Below are 24,611 nucleotides of genomic sequence, written 5' to 3' on the forward strand. Positions count from 1 at the left end.
CTCACCAGAATTTCTTAGTGGAAAATTACCTTACACACACATTTTTAAAGTGGAAGAAAAAGAATCAAAATTAAACAAAACTCAATGGCCCTCAAGGATGGACTCACAAACAATAATACTAAAGTGTTTTGACAATTTAAAATAAAAATATAAATAAATTATGAATGGATCACCACGCTTGGGATATCAGGTGGCAATAAAAAAGCAAATTCGATAATCCAAATTTTTATCCAAAATTAATCCATGGCTTCGGGTCAAAATTACCACTGCATGAAGCTTCAAACAGAACATGGTGATTTACTGCATAACAGCCTTAGCCTTCGCTTTACCCATTCATGATCTCATTTAAACTCCAGAATATGTTATGCTTTATAAAACAAAATTAAATTGAGAATATTAAGTGTATCTCAAAATTGAGGGTGACTCCCTTCTCTAGACTTGATGATAAATGAGTAATGAACAACTTCAGCAGTCCCACATAGAGCAAGCATTCTTATTTTTTTATTTTTCATTTTTATTTATTTATTTATTTATTATTTGGCTTTTTCAAGACAGGGTTTCTCTGTGTAGCTCTGCGCCTCTCCTGGATCTTGCTCTGCAGACCAGGCTGGCCTCGAACTCACAAAGATCCACCTGCCTCTGCCTCCCAAATGCTGGGATTAAAGGCGTGGACCACCACCACCGCCTGGAGCAAGCATTCTTAAACAACACCCATGCTTAAATCATGTTCTAAAACAATCTTAAACAGCATTTTGATATTGACACACTTACTTAAATCCTCTACTTAAAGGTTTAATTCTTTCTCGTATGTCAAAAAAGTGAGCATTTAACATTCTGTAAAGGTCTTTTTTTTTTAACAATCAAATACCTATTCCCAAGTGCAGAGGGGTTTGACAAGATCAGAAGTTACTGTCATCCAATCACAGTAACCGCCTGGCCTCATCTAATGGAAGTCCCTCCCCTTTCATGACAGAAATATTAAACATAAAGTTGTCTAAATTTCAAACACAGATTTCTCAACAATTTTGCAACAAGTATATGCTTAATTTAGTCAGAATACTGTGAAAATCATCTTTTTTGGTTGATTGTACTCAGAACTTGGCAGAAATTAAGAACAAGATTGAGCAGTCACTATTTATTACCATCTTTCCCACAAGTGATAGCTTTAATGAAAAAGGTGCAAGAAGTTGGAATAATCATTAAATGTCTAGAGAGTATCAAAGGGCTTCAAGACAATAAAAGAAACGATGGCCAAAGGTATCTCGGAGAAATCTACTCTGTGACAGTTAATAACAAGCAGAAAATTGTGAACTATTTTTTGCTCATGCTTCTAAAAAGGCACAGATTTTCAACCAATTCTCCTACTCTCTGTACATCAACCAGATGTTTAACAACTCAATTCAGTCCAGACACCTATGCCCCAGCGTTGGTCAGACTCCACTGTTTTAAAAGCTCAGTCCTACAAGATTACCCTCTATTCAGAAGCCAGTCACAGGGATGGATCCAGGCTGCCCACACCAGGTCTAACCTGACACGGCCTTATGGGTCCCACAAACAAGCTCCAGGAAGATGAATTGTCAAACAGTTCAGGGGAGTCAGGAAAAGAACTCAGTCTCTACTAGATGGTAATTGTAAAGGGCTCCTTTCTGAACAGTCAGATGGAAGCCGGGCGTACAGAAAGGTATGGCAGGGTGTGGCTGAAGATGCACAGCCCTTGACCCTCTCCTGCCTCCTCCTAGCACTTTGATGTGTTTACCAGCTACAGGCTCTCTTAGCCCCATCATGTAGGATTTTCAGGAAAGGTACATTGATTGCTAACACGAACTCTATAGACTATCTTCCCTTCAGGGTTGAGAATGGGACTGAAAAGTTCTAAATGAGGTTTGGTCTTTTGGCAACCTGCCCTCATCCGGAAGCTACGGATTGGCTTGTGAGAGTCACCTCTTTAAAACAAAAGATGCTCTTGTCACCTAGGAAATTCCAAGTTATTTCAGAGTTTGGTGTCAGAAACAGAGAACAAAGAAATCTGGGTCTTATCATGCTGCAAAAACTTGGAAAAAAAAAAAAAAGGAATGTTTTTTCCAAGACAGACTCTTCTACCATTTAACTGTTTACACAACTAAAATACAGCTGGTAGGGGCTGTTTGTTTTGAGAAAATGTTTCTGGAAACAAACAGCAAGATGCTCATTTATTAACAGGATTACATTAGCATTTCCTTGTGATTATTTTTTATTATTCACCACTAGAGCAACCTTGATTCTAATCTTTTGTCAAAAATTTCCATAAAGCATATCCATCTACATGACAGAATGCAGTGTGGCTCCATTGGCATTTATTAAAGCTGGGCATTGGTAGGAGAGATTTTTTTTTTTATCATATACCTGATGTTCACATACCACATGGCAATTGGTGTTGACAGTAAGAAAGACATCATCCAATTTTTTCAGAGGGTAAGAAATCTAAATTCTGCTGACATGTAGGCTGATGAAATCAATTCAGTCTGGGCAAGATTCAAGACGTAGACAGAATCAGTAATCTAATGTGTAATGAGTCTTTCTCAGTCCAACCAGCCAGCTCCTAAAAAATGACATGGAAACTTATTAATTATGAAAGCTTGGCCATTAGCTTAGACTTGTTCCACTAGCTCTTATAACTTAAGTTAACCCATATTTTTATTAATCTACATTCTACCACATGGCTTGTACTTTTACCTCTCCTCCTGCATGTCCTGCTTGTTCTGTGCCTCCTAGAGTCTCTCTGTCTCACACACACGCTTAGATTCATCCCCTTCTTCCTCTCTCTCCCCAGAAATCCTGCCTATATCTCCTGCCTAGCTATTGGATATCTAGCTCTTTATTAGGCCAATCAGAAGGCACCTGGGCAAAGACACATTTTTACAATGTAGCAAATATTCTGCAACACTAATGAAGCAGCTTCATGTCTCTAAATAGAAGTCAAAACATATCTGCTTTCATTTGATGAAGATTCAAAGCAAATGAACCTAGAAAATGTGATAAACAGAGAAAAGCATACTTGGGGCTAAAACAATCAGAGAAATATTAAATGGATAAATGATGGTGCCAGTACACAAAGTGCTGCTTAAAAGTTTTTTATGTCTGCCTAAAGGGATACTGCCAGGAGTGTTAAAGGGCTCACTCCTTGTCTGTGCCATTCCATGCTCATCTCACTCAAGTGAAATGTATGATAAGAGACATTTTTCCTTTTTCCCTCCTTTATTTTTTTTTTTTTTTGCAAGAGAGGGTTTCTCTGTGTTGTTTTGCCTGTCCTGAACTCGCTCTGTAGACCAGGGTGGCCTCAAACTCACAGAGATCTGCCTGCCTCTGCCTCCCAAGTGCTGGGATTAAAGGCATGGACCACCACTGCCCTGTGATAAGGGACATATTTTCTAAATTTAAAGATAATGTGAAACTAAAAAGACCCAAATGAACAAAAAAAAAAACCCTCAATGGACTAAAATAGTAAGTGAAATTGAATTAGATAAAATTTAATGGGGCAATATTAGATCCCACACCTGTGTCCAAAGTGGGTAGAAAAACCACTTGACTATTGAGAAAGCTAATTGAGTATCTTGTGAATCACTGGAAAATGAGTGAATAGGATTTTTGAAAATCCCAGTCTTCACCAGTCAAACACATCAAGAGTAGCATGGACCCTACAGGATAGGCTACAGCACTGACTTTCACTAGCATTAGGCAAGAAAGGTCATAATGAAGGTCAGCAAAGGGGAAGCCCCAGTGACAGCAGCTGGCAATTTCATCTTGAGAAACTACTGATGGTTAGCCAGTTAGAAGGCAGGATAAGCCACCACCAGGATCAGGAGACCTACTGAAGACACCAGGACTCTTCCCAGTTGGAAATTTAGGTGGATTGTTCTACATTCCAAGTAAATGAAAATCTAGAGGAAATCTTGAATGTTGTACTAGCAACCCTTGGTGACAAAGTTTAAACCAAACCATTTAGACATTAGTCAGTATAGGTGAGATGTGTCTACATTCTACAAGTTCTTCAAGAGTCTTCCATTACTTATTGTAAAACACATTTTAAAGCCTGTAATTTTAAAACTAATAATGCTGTGTTAACAAGCCAGTAACAGTTCCATATTTTTAGATATGTGTAAGTTCTGCTTCATGTGAGATGCGTCTTAATATAGTCAATATCATGTCAGTGCTATAGTATTTGCCTACCATGTTCAAGGTTCTAGGTCAAACCCCCAATACTATAAAAAAATAGATAAAACAACATAAACAAAGCCTTTAATGTCTGAAGTATAAGTCTTTAAGTGGACATGATCTAATACAAATAAAGTAGAAACTATAGAGCAGAAAAGACTAAGTAGGTTCTGGGAAAACTAGCATGTGGAGAAAATGACAGGAAGCGACACGAAAGATCTTTGAAGGTGAAATGCTAGTACATAGAAAAATTAGTGGGTTTGTTTTCTATTAATATGGGGATAGACAAGGGTCAGATGCCAGACAATGTCCAAGATGGGTTTTTTTGCTTATGAAAATAACATATTTTCGGGATGGAGAAATAACTCAGCTGGTAAAGTGTCTGCTGCCCAGGTGTGAAGACCTGATTTTATTTCCAGAATCTACACAGAAGGCAAAATACGGTGATGCACACCTTGTAGTCCCAGCACCGGTAGAGACTGGTAGATCTCTGCCAGTTGGGCTTACTGGCCAGCAAACCAAGTCAAATCAGCAAGCTGTAAGTCCCAATAAGAACCCTGCCTCAAAAAATGAGGTGTCGTTTTCTGAAGAACACCATTTGCAGTTGACCAAATATATGTACATATGTGCATCCATACATGTATGTGGTTACATACATGCCAAAATAATTTTTAAAGAATACGTTGTCTAATAATTACATAAAATCCTAACTAATTGTCCCATTACCAGAGAAAATGTGTGATGAGTGCCCAAAAATACTAGATGGTCACTCAAACTGTTAGATAGGAGTCAAACATTAAGAGGATTGTTGCATATATTTGTATTTAACTGTGAGAACATTTCTAAACTCTGACTGTCATGGCCAATAGTGCCCCTGAGAATATCATGGATCCAGACTAATAAGTGGTAAAGAACACCAATGGTTGAAATATTGATCATGAGTGAGATCACTCACTAGGTGCAAATAACGACTGATGTGGTCAGGAAACTTCTCATATCTGGACTGGCTGCTTTATTCAGGGTTTCTTATGTGTAACATCCAAAAGAGAAAGAAATGATCCCTCATCCAACTGTTAAACAGGAATCCTAGGTTTCTCCAGACCAACTCATATCACACACTCATTTCCAGTTAATCTGGCCCAAGGCACAACAATGGAATTGTTTATTTAGACCTATGCCTGTTTTGTGTGTCGATCACAGAGTATGATGGAGTAAATGTTTTTTTTTTCTTTTTAACTTCCTTTTTATTTATTCTTTGTGTCTTTCACATCATGCATCTCGATCCCATTCCTTTCCCATCCCTGTGTATCTGCCCTCTGCCCTTGCAGTCCCCAACCCCAGATAAAATTTAAGAGAAAAGAGAAAAGAAAAAGGAAAAAAGTCTCACCCCAGAAGCTGTAGTGTGACACAGTGAGTCACACAGTATACCCTTTTGTCCATATATCTTTGTGTACAAGTGTTCATTGCAAAGAGTCATTGGTCTGGTTCAAGGCCTCTGGTTTCTGCTACACTGTTGATGCTGGACCCTCACTGGGACTCTTCTTGGTTATCCTGTTGTTGACCTGTGTTATGGAAATCCTGCAGCTTTGGGTCCACAGGACCAGTCCCTTCACGTGCTCACGCAGATCATAGATGGGGTAGATGTTGGGGTGGACCAACCCATAACCCTAGTTCTGGGCCTGGGTAGTTGCAGGGTTGGTCAGCCTGCCATCTCTCCCTTTTCCTTACCACCAGGGTGAGCTCTCCTGCATTTCCTTGGTGAGTTCACCCCTTGCAGCAAGGAGTAAGGGGTGGGACCATTTCTCCTACTTTCGTGTTCTCAGGGTCTGATCTCCCACACCTACTCACCTTCAGGGCCAGCTCTACTGTGTTGTCCGGCCATGGCATAGGGGCCATCCTCCCAAGTACTGTAGCATGGGGCCAGCTCTCCTGCCCTTCTGACCTCAGGGCCAGCTCTTTCACCTGCCTTAGGCATTGGGGGTGGGGGGAGACTCTCCCAGACCCATGCCGCCACATCACAGATAAGTAATGGGGACAGCTCTCCCATGCTCACAACTTCCTGGCTGGCTCACCCACACCTCTGCCAAGTAAATGTTCTTTGTTATTGTTTTTGTTTTTTGGTTTTTTTTTGTTTTTTTAACAAAAACTTTACTGGCTCACAACCCTGTTAGTTGTTGATAAGTCTAAAATCAAAGGACCAGCCATTGATGAGAGTCGGCTTGCTGTACCATCCCCTGTTGGAAGGGAGAAGACAAATAACCAAAGGATGGGAACATAAGAATGAAAGAACCAAACTAGGTTCAAACATAGGCTTCACCCTTCAGTTTCAGCAGTCAGGAAGCAGAGGCAGACAGACTCTGTGAGTTTGAGGCCAGCCTGGTCTACATAGTAAGTTCCAGGACAGCCAGGGCTCCACAATGAGACTCTTTCTGTCTGAGAGAGAGAGAGAGAGAGAGAGAGAGAGAGAGAGAGAGAGAGAGAGAGAGAGAGAGAGAGAGAGAGAGAGAGAGAGAGAGAGAGAGAGATGAGACTCTGTCTGAGAGAGAGAAAGAGAGAGAGAGAGAGCGAGAGAGAGAGAGAGAGAGAGAGAGAGAGAGAGAGAGAGAGAGAGAGAGAGAAACAGAGAATGAGAGAGCTAACAGTATTACTGCTTATTGCTCTTGAGTTAAAACACCTTCAAAAGTTCCTACCTTTCAAGACCACTGCTTTGATAAATCAAGTTGCCAACATATAAAGCTTACTGGGCACATTCACAGTGTAACAACCTGTATCGTTTGTAGGGGTGGTTGTCTGGGCTTTACCCTGAAGCACCGCCCCTAGTAGGCAACAGTTAACTGCTAGGTACGTGCCCCCCCCAGGGGGCGTGGCCGAGACAGGGACACCTTAAGACCTGGGATGGGATGTGCTCATGCTCTCTTGGCTACCTCGTGGTCTTGGATGCTGGATGCTGGTGCTGCGGATCAAGGCAGAATTCTCCAGAGAACTGCATTGGATCGGGCCCCACCCCTCCTGGATCCTGCGACCAACTCCTTTATGCTTGTTGTGAGTTAACCCAGAATTAAATCCCTTTGATTATCAGATAGACTCCGTGGAATTTCCACATTAATCATTGCCTAGCCTTGAGTTACCCATACACAAAAAGAATATAATGTAAGGACTGACCTAAGTCCATCAAGATCATGAAACTTGCTATGTTGCGAAGGCCTCTCCACAGAAAGAAATATGTTTGCATCTTCTGCTCGTGGATGGAAGTTTATCATCTCAACGCATCTAAGAACAATATCTGACTACCCATATAGCTCCACTAAGCACAGTGGAGAGTAACTTTTATTTGCAGAGTAGAAAATTCATCCAAAATAAAGTATTTCGAACAGAAAGAATACTAATATTCAGACACTTTCACACAGCACTAGCTCTGTGAACCTTCATCTGTTGACATCAACTTAATTTTATCTGTATTTTCTGCATCACTAAGAAGTCCCCAGGGGCCAAGAGGAAATTCTGAGTGCTTCTCTGTAGCTGTTGCTAGGAAACAACATCTTTGGTATCTGAGTTCTCAGACTGAAACGCTGTGTGAAGTCACTGGTTCATAAAGGAAAACCTTTGGTAAATAGATTGTTTAGGTGTGAGTAAATTGATGTTCTCTCTCTGTGGCAAAATGTTCTTGGGTAACCTGTGAATAATAGTGTGCTTCTAGCCTCTATTCTTTGCTTGGATCCAGCTGCCATTATTGCTCCCATGAGAACTCCAGAATCTATATAAATGGGAGTGAGCATTCTCTTTTTCTCCCAAATCATCTGTAATTATCTCGGTGCCTAGAGCACTGTGAGTAATGAGTTTTAGTTAAACAAAGTGAAATGAGCTTGGAAATAAAGACCCAGACCACTGACTGCTTGCCTAAGTTGTTGAATACTGTAGTCCCTCTCATCTACAGGGAGGTATGTTTCTGGACACCCAGCAAACAGATGCCCAAAGCACTGCATATGCCAACCCCAAGTAGACTATGTTTTTCCTTTACATACAGATCTAGGACATAAATTAGGCAAAAGAAAAAACAAGTAATCACCACAATAAAACAGAAACAATTATAAATGGAACATACATAATGACAGCTATAACAAACTTTAATCAGGCTTGTTTAAATATAGTCTCACTATCAAGAAGGGTTACTGGAATGTGAGCACTGCAATACTGAGACAGTTTATTGGATAACTGACATGACTACCATGTGGTAGATGGATGGGAAGGATAAACAGATGGGCAAGGATGTGCTGGACAAAGAGGTCGCTTGTATCATGGATGGGCTAGAGCAGGAGAACATGGGATTTCATAGCACAACTAAAAATGATGTATGATATATTTATGTTTAGAATTTTCCATTTGATATTTCCAGATGGCAATTAACTGAGCCACCTAGACTGTGGGAAAGGGAATTTTACATAAGAGAGAACTAACGTGCATATTAAAATCTGCTTTGGCTGGTTGTCACATTCAAGTTTTATTTAGTGTTATGCTGCTGCCCAGAAGTAGAAGCTAACAGGGCTGCCAGTTTGGCTCATCCACTCTCTTCTCCTCTCTTAACTCAAACTACAAACTGTCTGTCAGTCTCACAACTTGAACTTCTACTTACATTTTTCCCCTAGATTCTGACAACTGAAGCAGTAGCTGGAGGTTGGAATCTATCACCTTGTTAATTTAGCAAGCCTAGAGCAAGCCAGAAGCTTTTCATTCCTACATGTGGAAATTATGCATCTTTGTGTTTATCTGTCAGTCTTTCTATGTATCTGTCTGTATGTCTGTCTACCCATCCACCACCTATCTATTCATCTATCCATCTATCACTTATATATCTATCCATATCCATCCATCATATATCTATCTCTCCATCTATCCATCACCCATATATCTACCCATATATCCATCACCAATCTATCTATCCATCACCTTTCATTCATCCATCACCCATCAATCTACTTATCAAACCATCCATCACATATCTATTTCTCCATTAATCCATAACCCATCTTTCTATCTATCCATCCATCACACATCTATCTGTGTCTCCATTCATCCATCACTCAGCTATTTATATACCCATCTATTCATCAATCCATCACCCAACTATCTATTTATGTATCTTCTGTAGAGCTGTTCATGGATTCTTATGAGATACTCAAGACAATGTTAAGCATCAATATCACACATTCATATCCAAATCTGACATAAATCTCCAATGCACCAATTAATTCAAGGTAGATTGTGTTAAAGAAGATAACACAGCCTCTCAGAAGCAATGTTTATATATAACAGTAAATATCTTCTATTTCCATCTCTGTATTTGGGTCATTGTTGATGAATTATTTCATATGGATATTATTCTTTTGGAAAGAGAGAAAGTTCTTTAGTCTAATGGATGATGGTTTAATGAGAAATTAAATATACTGTAATATGTTGCAATAAATGGTAATTTTATAAAGTATCAAGTATAAAACAGGTATTATTCAATAAATTCAGGAATAAGAAGTTTAAAAAGTTTTTTGAAGAGGAGTTTTAATTATTTTAAGAAGTAAAATTGAGACTTTTTTTCTTATATACACATATACAAAAAGGGTATGATAAGAATGACTAAAATTTATTTCATTCTTGGAGTGGTAAGTTGGTGCAATTCTTTGACACTTACATTCAGCTTCCAACTATTAAACTTAAAAAAAATCTTGGAAAGATGTTACTGCTTTGATCAAAAGTAGGCCAGTATTATGCGTACTACAAAGAGCTCATAGGGTTATCTTTGAAACATGTGTCAGTAACTCTAATTAAAAAATGATGCTTTTTTATTTGAGGTGAATATAAAAAGAAAATGGAAAAATCAACTATGTGTTTAACTGGTGAAAATGGATTTTAAATAAGTCAAATTATTTTTAGGCTTTTAAAAACATATCCATGCATTATTCATGTCATACAATTTGTTCTTATACACCATCATGACTCAGCCAGGCCAGTGGCAAATGGGGACAGACCAGAGGAAGAGAAGAGGCCATGAACATAGGACCTTCCATGCCAAAGCCAGGGGCACACTTTCAACTGTCTTTAATTTTCTCTGATTCTTTGACATTAAAGCTGACCCTCAGAGATCCAAAGAGATCAATAAAATACCTAGTATAATCAAGTATGTATATAATTCCTAAGATTTTTACCTGTATGTTACCTATAATAGTAGTAGCTATACTGGAAGGATATAAGCTTGGTTACTTTTCTAAATAAAATGTGTGTATATTTTTAAATGCCTTGATCAATTATTCAAGATTTGATCTTTCACTATATTCCCATTATCCCTTAGGCTCTCCTTTTAATAACTGTGTTTATCATTTGATTCGGTTTTTGTTCTTAGATAATACATAATCCATTTCCAGTGTCCCTGAAATGCAGCCACCCCTTGCTTTAATAAAAGAGCACCCATCCATAGATACACTAAAAACAAAATTGTAGTGGTGATACAAGGTAATAAAGTTTCAGGGAAATGATGCTCAATAAAAGTCAGATGCATCTCTTTCCTTAGTGTGGCCACTCCCAACCCGTCAGAAATAGCAGCTGATGTAGGATCTATCTGCCATTCAAATTCAAGATGATACTCTTTGCCCTAGTGTGTCATGAGTCTTCCCTCTGGCTGGAAGACTGTCTTCAGAACGCATCTCTAGATCCACTGTGCCCTGTGTGACTAGGTTGTGCTCCTTCACTTCAGATGGCTACACCACCGATGACATCGAGTTTTACTGGAATGGAGGAGAGGGAGCAGTAACCGGGGTCAATAAAATCGAGCTTCCTCAGTTTTCAATTGTTGACTACAAGATGGTGTCCAAGAAGGTGGAGTTTACAACAGGTGAAGATGTTTCTTCCCTCATAGTCCATGGGTGGATGAAAGGGAGATGGTGATTCTAATCAAATTATGATCTTCCTTCCTTCCTTCCCTCCCTCCCTTCCTCTCCCTCCCCCTCATCTCCCTCCCTCCCTTCCTTTCTCTTTCAAACCCAGGGGCATATCCACGACTATCACTAAGTTTTCGTCTAAAGAGAAACATCGGTTACTTCATTTTGCAGACCTACATGCCTTCCACACTGATTACAATTCTGTCCTGGGTGTCATTTTGGATCAACTATGATGCATCTGCAGCCAGAGTCGCACTAGGTAATGCATTCCTACTTTACCACAGTTAGTAGTAGGTCAGACCTTCAAACAAAGAGGCAATACTAGGGGTCAAAAGCAAAATCTTCATGTAGCAAGTAAAAGAACTAGACCGCAATAGGATGCTTAAAAATCAAATATCCAAGATGAAGTATAAGAGTGTTTACAATGAGTGCAACATCTTTTAGTATTTGACAAAAATTGGGGGATATGTTTCCCATTGTATGAGTGTTTGTGGATTACATGTTAGAATCTCATGACACTGTATTTTTTACCAAATGTGTGATAACCTCTTTTTTGTTCCCTGCTTTTGACTGTGGAAACACTTGTCACTCATTGTTTTAAACTAAGCATAGAGAAAGCTAAGGCTTGTGACTGTTAGCAAGCTACACCAATTGTCAGGAAATAGTATCCTTTCATTAACTAAAGTTAAAACATATGAAACTGAGTCTTTCCTTTAAATGTAGCTCATTATATTCAATGAGGCACAAACAATTCATCAGCTGTGTTAATGATCTGTGATCAAGTCAGAATAAAAAATGGTTTCCTGTTTGGTGGAACAACATTCAGAATTAATCCTAGCATGGTTGAGTAATTGCTGAAAACTGGACAGCTACATTGAGAATGATTTTTTGGAAAGTTAGGATGTGTAAAATGTGTCTGATGATCTCATGTGAGATCTCATGATCTCAAGTAGCCATGTCCATGTCTACTTTATTACTTAATACTCAGACACATTTTAGATATCACTCCAGTTTCAGAGAGAAACAGGGGAAATGTGGAAGCATCACTTCTGGCTAAGATAATATATTACATCTCTTCTCTCAATTACTAATTGGATTAATTGATTAGTATATTCCTTCACATATAGACTAATTGGCATATCTCTTCCATTGGCTGAGTACATAAGACTTGCAAAGTCAAGTGTTTGCAGCCTCATATCAACCTTAGGATTTTCCTAATTATAAGGAAAACAGACAAATAGTTTTTCATATTACATATGCATCTTCAACATACTGGGTTAATAAGAATGCAACCTTATTAACCATATGCTAGGGTTAAAGAAAACCCTGGATGATATCCAATCTACATCAGGAAAAAAAACTCAAAAGTTTGTGCTCTCTGGTTCTCTATACATTCCTATCCTCAAAGCAATGACATTTTCATTAAAGATATTAGAGGAGCTGGAAAGGTAGCTCAGTAGTTAAGAGCTTGTACTGCTCTTATAGAGGACATGAGCTCAGCTCCCAGCATCTATGTTGAGCGGCTCACAACTACCTGTAGCTCTAGCTCTAAGGGATCTGATGCCCTCTTCTGGCCTGCTTGGGTGCTTGCACTCACAGGCACAGATTGTCACAAAGGCATATAATTTTATAAAGTCAAATATATATGAAAGATGTTAACATATAATGATGTTTTGATCTTTAAAATATTAAACTAAGATATTTTAATAAACATAATTTTAAAAACATTTATTTGCTATTTTCTGATTTAAAACACTAAAAACGTAAATTTAGTGACTATGTAAATAGAATATTTCTGTCAATCACATTAGCTAGAACTATATTAGATGAAATTTTAACTTTTATTGAAAGAAATAAGAAGATCACTTATAATAGAGTTCTTACTAATCCAACATATTTGAGTTAATCACTGATCTGAACCATTTTGCTTTTTTTTTTTTTTTTTTTTTTTTTGGTTTTTTTGAGACAAGGTTTCTCTGTGTAGCTTTGGTACCTTTCCTTGGAAGTCACTCTGTGGCCTTGAACTCACAGAGATCCGCCTGTCTCTGCCTCCCGAGTGCTGGGATTAAAGGTGTGCGCCACCACCGCCCGGCCCATTTTGCTTTTTTAAATAATATTTTTACTTATTCTTTGAAAAATCATACACGTGGGCAATGTATTTTGATCATATCATACCACTACTTTCCTCTAACTCTCTCGAGGAACTTCCAACCCATCTCCCTTCTCCCTTTATATTTATTGTTGTTGTTGTTGTTGTTGTTGTTATTGATAAGAAAATCTGACTACGCATACAATGAAATTTAATTCAGCTATAAAGAAAATTAAATCATGAAAACTGCAGGTAAATGCATGGAAATGAAAAAAGGTACCTTCCCTTTCAATGGTACTCTTGATGAGTCATATCAGGGAGTCCACAATCCAGAGTTATCCTTGAGATGCTGGAAGCCCCTTTTCCCTCCCTTTGCTTTGTTCTCTTTCGTTCCCTCCACACCATTGGCTTCTCATCCTTTACACAATGCCTGTCTTTGTTTAATAACTCTCATCTTATTTCAGATATTACCATCAAATCTCTTGCTTTATTTTAAATGCTGTTGTTGAGAATCTTGCTTCTTTATCCTATAGCTGGGTGAGCTACATGAAGATAATTAACCTGGGAGTATTATTTGGTTGGTTGGTTTTGGTTTTTTGAGACAGGATCTCATGTTGCACAGACTATCCACCACCATACTCAGCTTCAGAGTTCATCTTTATCCACCTATAAAATAAGAACAATATAGTTAGTTTCCCCATCATATTCAGTGGGCTGTTGTGATACACTGTACAAATGTGGAGTCCTGGTATTAGGAGTTGCAGTACAAACTGTCTCCACAAAATTTAGCTTCTTTTTGTATTTCGCATTTTTCCCAATCATTATCATTATCAACACAATATACTCAGTATGCTGTCAAACAAGCTGTATACTGTTAATGCTGTTTAGATTTAACAAAGCAGATAAAACATAACCTGCACTGTGCTTGTAGGCATTAACTTTTTTATCAAATCTAAAGATTGATTTTTAATAAACTTTTTCCTGACATTAGGAAATGAATTTGTTACAGGCTCTGGAACCAATGAAACAGAGGTAGTATTTCAAAAATCAAAGCAACAAGATCGTATTTTATATAGAGAATACTTGATGCAAATCACAAAATTCCTTAAATATAGGTATTTAAGGCAACACCACACACAAGTGACAAGTGATTAGAAAATGTAAAATGAAATTGTGAGTGAACTGTGAGATTAAATCAATCACACCAAACTGGTCATCGACTTTGAGTCTGGCAGTGGCTTCTATGGAGATCAGGGTTACAGGGACAGATTCCAGAGGGAAATGACTGAGAAATGGAGAAAAAGAAAAGGAAGGATGTAGCTACAAAACAGAGTAAGAGACAGTTGACAGTGAGATTCCAGGGGGACTTTTTACCTTTCAATTGTGTGTGTGTGTGTGTGTGTGTGTGTGTGTGTGTTAAATTTCTAGTGTGTGAGTATATGTCTGTGTGTTATGCATACATAACTCAATGCATACATGAAGGTCAGACAATAACTTCTTAAGTTGGTTCTCACCTCCACCTTATTTTTGACAGTGGAATTTGTTCTGCTTTTCACAGCTTCTTTTCTTATATGTGTGTGCTTATTTTTTAAAATGTCATTAGCCCTCTATTATTTGTGCACTCTACGTCATGTTTTAGTAACAGAATCTAGAGAAAGCCTGCTATTTTGTCTTTAGAGATGCATGCACTCTAGTCCAGTGGCATAGCATGCTACTTCCATTGTCGCAGGACATTAAGAGTTGGCATTTGTCTTCTGGGCCTTGGAAAACAGGACTTCACAGAGGTGCCTTCAGCTAAGCTTCGGTTTTCTGTTCGCAGGAATTACCACGGTGCTGACAATGACAACCATCAGCACTCACCTCAGGGAGACTCTGCCAAAGATTCCTTACGTCAAAGCAATTGATATCTACCTGATGGGCTGTTTTGTGTTTGTGTTCCTGGCTCTGCTGGAATATGCTTTTGTAAATTACATTTTCTTTGGGAAAGGCCCTCAGAAGAAGGGAGCAAGCAAACAAGACCAGAGTGCCAATGAAAAGAATAAACTGGAGATGAACAAAGTCCAGGTAACGTCTTATATGTTACTCATATCATCTCTATTCTTTTCATCAATGATGGGGTGCCCACGAATTTTTTTAGTGGAAAAAATGTTTGTGAAGTGTTATTTGTTGTGATTAAAGCCAAGTCATCTCCTCAATTTACAGATTTGAGAACAGTGGATTAAAGAAATTAGACTAAAAAGTGTATAAATTAAGAGCATGTGTATCAGTTGTGCATGATTGTAACAAAATAGCTGAAACAGACTGATCTTATTTTTTTTTAAAGCAGTTGTTTAGCACACAGTTTTGGAGGCTGGAAGTCTTAAGAGTATAATACAACCTCTACCACTATGGTTGGTGGTAAGTTGCATGTAGGACAAAGTGACTATGTCACAAAGCAGAAAGTTAAACAGAAGTTTGGGGCTCTCAAAACCCCTCCCAAGGACAGCACCTACAGTTAACTATCCACCTCTCACTAGGCTGTAACTCTTAAAGATCTAACTCCCAACGCTGTCACACTGAGAATGGAGTTTCCAACACATGAAAAATTGGGGGAATATGCTTAACCTATTCCTCAACGGCAGTGTATGCCTATGACTGAGATGAGTCTCAAGTCCATTATAATTTATTCTAATCTATTTGTAAAGTTACACATGAAAGACTAACATGAGCTCTACTTGGTAAACAAAGGAGAGAACTACAGTGAATAGCTAGACTCTGTGAATTTAGACTCTGACCCTCAGTGGAACTGAAGTCATCCACAGAGTGGTTAAGCCACGAGCTCAGATTCAACCGTGAAAACAGCTGGAAGGGGAATTTACAAGCACTTCTCACAGAAAACCAAACAAAGGCAATGTCAAAATTTAAAAAAAAAAAGTGTTTTAAATGAAGGCAGAGTAGTTTGTATCAAACTCCCTGATAGACAGAAGTTATGAAAACCGGCAGCTTTTTAATTCTGCTTAAAGACGTATGTGACTGAAAACAAGCAAAAGATAGAAAAGAGTAAGAGTGAGTTGTACTATGAGAGCCACAGGCCATAAGGCATACAGCTTTCCCCAACAGTACTTCTGCAGAAAACTGGAGTTTTATTGGCTGAATGAGTCAAAGCATGGATGTTGATACTTTCAGGGTACCTGAAATTTCAGAAAGAAGTGAACAATAGTAGATACTCAAACTTTGAGTATCAAGTTCCTTTGAATGTGCAGGTAAGAGCCCAAGAATCCAAGATGGCCATTTCATGGTTAGTACTCAGTGTCAACTGCACAGGATGTGGACTCACCTAGGAGACTAGCCTCCAGGTGCACTTGAGAGAGATTCTTTAGTTTGGGTTAGCCTCTGGGTGTGCCTGTGGGAAATCATCAGTTAGGTTAATTGAGATTAGGTTAGAGGAAGACCCACCCTAAAGAGTGCAGCACCATTCTGTAGCTAGAGTTTTCCTGCCTGGCCCATGGTCAGGGCAAATCTCTCTCACCTGCCAGTTCCACAGCCGCTCAGACCTGACCAAGTAAACACAGAGACTTATATTGGTTACAAACTGTATGGCTGTGGCAGGCTTCTTGCTAACTTTTCTTACAGCTTAAATTAATCCATTTCTATAAATCTATACCTTGCCATGTGGCTCGTGACTTACCGGCATCTTCACATGCTGTTTGTCATCGTGGCGGCTGGCAGTATCTCTCTTTCCCTTCCTGTTCCCTTAATTCTCCTCTCTGTTAGTCCCGCCTATACTTCCTGCCTGGCCACTGACCAATCAGTGTTTTATTTATTGACCAATGAGAGCAATTTGACATACAGACCATCCCACAGCACCATTCTCTGGGTTTATGTCCTGGATTGCATAAAATAAGAAGCAGATAGCTGAAGAGAGAGCATCCATTGCTCTCTGGTTCCTGACTGTGGATGGAGTATGACCAGGCACCTCAAGCATCTATCTCAGAGACTTACTGACCATGATGGACAATATTCTTAAATTGTTGGGCAAAGTAAACCCTTTCTCCCTTAAGTTTTTTTTCTTCATAGCAACAGAAAAGGTGGCTTGGCAACCTCAAAGGGAAATACAGCTACAGACTACAAAGTAGAAGCCAAACAACAAAGTGAAACAGGTTTCAGCTGTTGTCCACAAAGTGGACTTCAGTGACTGAACTTAGAGTTTGTTTCTAGCCTACTCATGTAGTAAACATATCAGACTTTCCATTAAATCTCCCAAATGATCATAATTTTGGAATGAAGTTTAAGTCAAAGCCCACCCCCACAGTGACACACTTCCTCCAACAAGACCACGCCTACTCCAACAAGGCCACACCTTTTAATAATGGTACTCCCTTTGGAGGCCATTTTCTTTCAAACCAACACATAGACCCACTCTAGCAATACATCAAACCATGTTCCCACCTATTCTAGGTAATGTGGTACTGATTAAAGTGCCTAGGAAAACAAAACCCAAACTTCTTCAGGGTTGATAAAACAATCCAGAGTCTCTATAATACATTCATTCCAAATATCTAGTACATAGTAAAATATTAACATACCTGGACAGAAACAAGAAAATGATATCACAACCAAAAGCAGTATGACTTTAAGAATTTCAAGTGTTGACCTGAAAAATAAGCACTATAGAATAACTGTAATTAATATATTTTAAAGTCTGTAAGAAATGTAAGTACCAGCCTAGAACAGAAAGCAACCAAAATATTCTGAAATAGATTAGACAAGCTATAGTACATTCATACCATAGAATACTGTTTTCATTAGGGTCTCTATTGCTGTGATAAAACACCATGACCAAAAGCAACTTGGGGAGAAAAGGGCTCATTTCAGCTTACATGTCCCAATTGAAACCATGAAATAGAAAGGATGTAAGTCACAGGCTTGAACATGCCATTCGATGGACTAATATTGGATTCTGTGGAGAAGAAGGGATTAGTTCCAGTTCCATTACTCAGGTTCTTACCATGGACACTGCCCTTTGGAGATGCCTGAACTGGAACATGAGTCAGCTTGTACTTACTTCCTCTCTTCACTGTTTCCATGGACTCCTTTATCTCTACTGTGCAACTGCTGTAATAGCATGTGTTTGTGTAGTTATTCCTTAGCATTTTTCCTCTCATTAGACTGTAGTTTACAATGACAGGCAACTGGACCTTTGTCCACTGTATTTACTATCATTTCCTCAATGGCTACAATGGGGTAGAAACCAAATAAGTATGTCTCAGATGAATGAATAAATGAATGAATATCTGATAGACCTTCTCCATTAAGAGTTTTCAGAACTCATTCAAATTATTGAGTGACATGTCATAATTCTTTATAAATTCTTGCATCTTTATATGAAATGAGAAAAAGAGACAATCGTCCACTTTAGCTTCTGCTGAAGGTTGTCTTACTGTTCCTATTTTTTTTCATTTATGTGTGTGTGTGTGTGTGTGTTGCTGGCGATTGAACTCAGGGTCTCTTGCATACTAGGCAATGAACTCCTGATTAATAATGTTTTTATCAAACATGCCTATGTGAACCTCTGGTATTCTTTCTAAAATCACTGCGCCATATACTGTTAAAAATAACCTTCAAAGATGATTGGGCTAAGACTTTACTGACTTTGTTATTACTGGCTTTGTTATATGTAGATGGGATAATAGTTACAGAGTGTCCTAGTTAGGATTACTCTTGCTGTGATGAAATATCATGACCTAAAGCAACTTGGGGAGGAAAAGGTTTATTTATTTAAACATCACTGTTCATCATCAAAGGAAGTCAGGACAGGAACTCAAACAGGGCAGAAACCTGGAGACAGGAGCTGATCTGGAGGTCATTGAGGGGATGCTGCTTACTGACTGGCTCCCCCTAGCTTGCTTAGCCTGCCTTCTTATAGAACACAGGATCACCTGCCCAGAGATGGTCCCACCCACAATGGGCTGTCCCTATGTCATCAATCACTAAGAAAACTGCCCTGCAAGCTTGCCTACAGCCTGGGGTTTGTGGAGGCATTTTCTTAATTGAAGTTTCCTCCTTTCAGATGACTTTAGCTTGTGTCAGGTTGACATTAAACTCTCCAGCATGCCGGGCGGTGGTGGCGCACGCCTTTAATCCCAGCACTCGGGAGGCAGAGCCAGGGGGATCTCTGTGAGTTCGAGGCCAGCCTGGGCTACCAAGTGAGTTCCAGGACAGGCGCAAAGCTACACAGGGAAACCCTGTCTCGGAAAAAAAAAAAAAAAAAAAAAAAAACTCTCCAGCATATGTAGTGTCACCATCTCATGAAACTTGAAATGATCCTGCAAATGCTTGGGTCTGGCAAATCATAACCTCCTCATCTTTCTCAGTTGGGGTGTCAGAGAAGTAATGTGTCCATAAGAAACATCATCTGCTCAGCTTATCATCTCCAGATGTAAAATAATGTGTATTGTGCTATTTCAAAAACTGCTACACTGTGGTTAAATTCGAATTTGTAGAAATTATTGTATTTCCCCTTAATATGGTGGTTGGATGACCTTCCTCTTTCCCGTGAGATGCTTGTAAAAAGTTCAACTTAGTTGATATGTGTCTAGTCTCCCAGATTTTTCATATGAGAGAGCTCTAGGATTTGCCTTGGTATCCTGGAGTGTGAAGTGACATTGTTCATTATTACACATTACTTTTGATGGCCTCAACTGGGCAGTTAGGTCAAGGGATATCCAGACTGATACCTCAGAAGTGCAGACCCCGTATTGATTTATACCTTCCACCAGCTGCAGTGAAGCATTTTTTTATATGAGTGCAGATGCTGAATCCAGACATTATGAGAGTTTCAATCTCCAAGGTGATAAAGACTGTAGATTCATGAACCCCTTGGGCACCATTTGAAACGAGGGATGGTATTTAGAATTTTGAAAGACAGATTTCACAGCATAACAAGACTTTAAGCAAGCTGCCTCTGGGATAGTTCTAAACTAACCTGGAACTTTTTTAGTTGTATATACTGGCTACAGTGTCTGCTGTGTGCAAATGGATGAAATGGATGTAGGGGTGGTCTGTGACCAGAGACTACTGCAAGGCATTGTAAATCATGAGGAACACTGGGAGAATCTATGAAAAAATTCGTAACAAACGTGCAGTTGCAGCCCCAAAGGTTAAGGTGGAGAACTTTCCTTTCTGTAATTAGATATCAGTTCTGTGATCAGCCTCTTCTCCCTGATTTCCGCTCTTTGTGCAAAATCATCCAAACACTGCCAGGCAATGTTATGCATGTGAAGTAAGCTGTGTCCTGGACTGGTCTCCAAAATGCCTGTGAAGATGAATATTTCAAAGGTAAGAAGCTCCATGCTTGTGTCCAGGAACATGGCAGCCGGCCTTGGGACCTGAACCTCAGCACTCCTCAGCATCATGTCCTTTCAAGGTGCCTGGAACATAGACCCTGTTGGATGAAACTCACTGTCTTGATTTAGGAGCTTGAACTCTACACTTTCCACTGACAAGCCTGTGACAACATTTGCTCATGAACTTTAAACTTCAGACTTCTGCCCAAATCCAGCTTGCATCACTTTTTTTGATCCCTAAACATGTTTAAACCTATCACACCTCCAGAATTCCCGGGAGTCCAACTGTTCTCAGGTTTTGTCCTTTTTCCTCCTCTTCCTCACTCCTTTATTTCTGCCTCCTCTTCCTGCTCCTCCTCGTTTCCTATCCTCTCTCTTTTCTAGTATCTATTTTCTTACTTCCCAGATAGCTAGGAATCTTTTGATGAGTGAGACAGAAATCTAACTTAGTAACTACCCTCTGGTGCTAGTTTCTTGTGAGGCTCTTTGAGCAAACATTGTAAGTAGAAAGCCTCCTCTCTTAATCCTTTAATTCCAGTTTCCTTTACATCGGCATTATTTTCAGTAGATCTTTCTCTTGTGGTAACCCCAAAAGCTCTAGGTTTATAGTGTCAAGATCTATAGCCCCAGCTCACCCCATAAATTCTTCATAATGCCAAACCCAATAATGACAACCAAAAGAAGTCCTAGGTTTGAGTCCGTTTTCTTCTTTCCAACTTAACTTTCCTTGTCACGCAGAATTCAGTCTTTTTAATGAGTAAAACAGAAAACACCAAACACTCAAGTCTGGGCAAACACATGCCTGTGGAGTCTAAAGGATGCCATCAGGGCCGCTCTAACCATCTGCACCAAAGGAATGCCAGAGTGGCTATATTGAAGGAAAGCAAGGTGGAGTTAGAAAGACCGAACCAACAGGCATCCCCCACAAACAACTAAAATCCTTGGATTGCACGTGTAAAGTCCAGGCTGGGAGGATGTTAACACGCAATGAAATAAAGGAGAATCAGATTTTTTTAAACAATGTTCAAAATTGGTTCATGCAAACTCTTGCTTTGACCACTGAAACTCAAAGAGTTTAAAGAGAGGGTAGAAAGCTTGAGTCTTGGGCTCTTCTTTCTGCAGACATTAACTGAGTCCCTCCTGTAGGTCACCTCAGGTTCAGTTCTGGAAGGACCAGCAAGATATTCAGCGATGAGTTGCAGCTGTCTCCTGCCTATCTGAGCTTACATTCTTTTGAAATCATTGAAAAATGTGTGTAGAAGGGATGGAGAGATGCTCACCAGTTGACAGTACTTAATACTCTTGCAGAGGATCCCGATTTGGTTTCCAGCACCCACACGATGGTGGTCTCCAATCCTCTGTAACTCTCGTTCGATCTAATGCCCTCTTCTGGTCTCCATGGGCACCAGGTCCATAAACCACAGACAGACACATAGGCAAAAGACTTATTCACGTAAAATAAAAATAAATACATCTTTTTTTTAAGAAAATAAAATGTGTATAGAGCTATGTAAATGACCTGATAGATGGTCACTACAAAAAAATTAAAAATAAGAAGAACTCAGCCTAGTAACAATCTGAAGAATACTCCAGGAGAATATAATAGCAGGTAAAATGCCCTTCAGACTTAGAAAACTGAGTAGTAAAAACCAGAGCCAGGCAGAGTGGTCCACAGATGCTTTCCCAACACTGGGGAGGCTGAATCAGAAGGATCCCAATTTTGAGGCCAGTTAGAACACACAGTAAGTCCCTGGCTCTCTCTCCCATGCACACACACACACACACACACACACACACACACACACACACACACACAAAGAGTCCTGAGCAAAATGCCCAAGGGAAACAGCAGTGAGAATGGGGACTGCACACATGATGTTTGTGGACTACGATGAAATTTTTAGATTTCATTCTATGGCTTGGGAAATGGCTAAAAACAGACTTGAACAGAGAAGGCATCATGTGCTTTGCATCTTAGAGAATCACTCTGGCTGCTGTGCACAGAAGAAGCAGGAGGACCTCATTGCTCGAAAAATGAAGATCAATTATGAGGCCATAGTAGAGGGTGGTGGTCAGAATGAAGACGTGTTTAAGTGGAGCCATTGGCCTTGTTAGTATACATGAGGAGAGAATTGTGGTAGGGAACTTAAAATGATATTTTCTGCCTGAGCAATGTTTTAGAAATGCCCAGTAATCTCATTTTGTCTTCCTTATTTTTCTATTTCCTGGAAATAAACATATTTTAAACGTATATTTAAAGTATGTATAGTTGTTTACATATATGTAGGTTTATGCTTAACCATCTGCCCTTTCTCAAAGTGATGATAAGGTGTTTGTTTTTGACAGTAGTTGTCAGGACATACAAGGAAATGAAAAACCATTAGCAAAGCTCCAGCAACCCAAACCCAGGCCCCCCCAAAAAAGAAATTCCAGGCCAACGGATCAGATTTGGCAAACGTGATGAGTGCAAATGATATGGTGAAGAGTCTGAAAATGTGGCACATCCTAGGAGAGGGAGAAGTATGTAGTAGCTGTGGCTTTCCAGGCTGTCCGTGGCAATGTATAGAGGCCACCACTCACCCGGACAGCTTCTTCAGATAGACTACGGGCTTCTCAAGAACAATGAATTGGCAGCCAGTACCAGTGTGCTATCTTCCCGGTCTGCAATTCCGAATCACTTAGTGTATATGAATCTTTCGTTATTGGCCAGGAAGAAGGAAATAACATCCTGTTTGCAGCATGGATTGAGCCTGGAAGTATGTATGCCTCAACAAGGCTTTAAAGCTGCCACCACCACCAAGAATGTATTTTATTTCAATTACACTGAAATGAGTTCTGCTATGTTTACATATTGAAAATATCCAGGATAGTTAAGTGCAGTCAGTGGTAACAATTTTTTTTTACAATGGGAAATGATGAAGGTAGAGAGAAAGAGTAAGATAGAGGCTGAGGCATGCTAGAAGTAAGTTGGTACATTGGTGTACTGTTTCTGTAGAGAGAGACACAGCTGTCCATCTTGCTGGTTTTTGGACAGCTGTCCTTTTAGGCCCACACTCGGGATTTTTGTGCATACCTTTTTATCATTCAGGATTCTCCAGAATAATAGGGTCAATGCAATAGCACCAACAGCATGTAACAAGGTCTATTTTTAAGGAATTATCTTAGGAAGTTGGGGAGCTGTGGAGTCTCAATTCTGTAGAGCAAGTTTCAGGCTAGAAACTGAGCTAAACTTGATCACAAATCTGTAGGACTGTCTGGAATCATGGACACAGTTTTGAGGCACACTTTCTTCTTCTCCAGGAATCCTGTGTTTACTCAGAAGTGATCATTTAGGGCCACTAGCATCATCAAGTACTATTACCTTTAATTACAATAACTAATTGTGTCAATCACATCTGCAAAATAACTTCACTATGATGTGAAGACTAATGCCAACTTGGCATGCAAAATTAATGTCTGTACAGTTGTAACTACCAATGCTGACATTTACTTGTTCATTCAGTCTTTTTATTGTTCCAAGCCCCTTTCTCAGTTTGAACAAGACAAAGTCTGCATTACTGAGGGAAATTCTAACAAAGTACTCAAGGGGAAAAAACAGAAAATAGTACTGCTCTGGCCTTTTTGAGATTAAGAGGCCTTTATATATTGATACAGAGGATGCTGTGGGCTGTTCTGTAGTTAATTCCAGAGGAACATAGGAAAATGTAATTCATTTTGAATTTTCACTTTTTTTTGAAGAAATATGAGCAGGACTATAAGGAAAACAATGCAAAATTCACCCAGTTGGTATGATGGTTACATTTTTTAAATCTAAATACAATGAGGTAGATGATACATAGATAGATAAATAGATAGATAGATAGATAGATAGATAGATAGATAGATAGATAGATAGATGTAAATGGATAGATAGATGATTGATAGATAGATGCAAATGGATAGATAGATGAATTGATAGATATAGATAGATAGATAGATAGATAGATAGATAGATAGATAGATAGATAGATAATACATGGATGATAGGGAGACTGATAGGTAGTTTTTTCCTTATATTGATTTTTAAACAAATCGATGCTGGGA

General features: G+C 39.2%; 1 protein-coding gene across 1 annotated transcript in view; it reads left to right on the top strand.

The window, feature by feature from the left end:
* Gabrb1 (gamma-aminobutyric acid type A receptor subunit beta1) overlaps nucleotides 1-24,611 on the top strand; it is a 408,892-nt gene that overhangs the window by 361,513 nt on the left and 22,768 nt on the right. The window contains exons 6-8 of the mRNA XM_052735093.1: nucleotides 10,931-11,068; nucleotides 11,221-11,373; nucleotides 15,023-15,267. Coding sequence (XP_052591053.1) covers nucleotides 10,931-11,068; nucleotides 11,221-11,373; nucleotides 15,023-15,267 — 536 coding nt within the window. The remainder of the gene's footprint in view (nucleotides 1-10,930; nucleotides 11,069-11,220; nucleotides 11,374-15,022; nucleotides 15,268-24,611) is intronic.

This window comes from Peromyscus californicus, unplaced genomic scaffold, assembly GCF_007827085.1.
Source record: "Peromyscus californicus insignis strain IS unplaced genomic scaffold, ASM782708v3 Scaffold_13__1_contigs__length_99412109, whole genome shotgun sequence".
Classification (NCBI taxonomy): domain Eukaryota; kingdom Metazoa; phylum Chordata; class Mammalia; order Rodentia; family Cricetidae; genus Peromyscus; species Peromyscus californicus.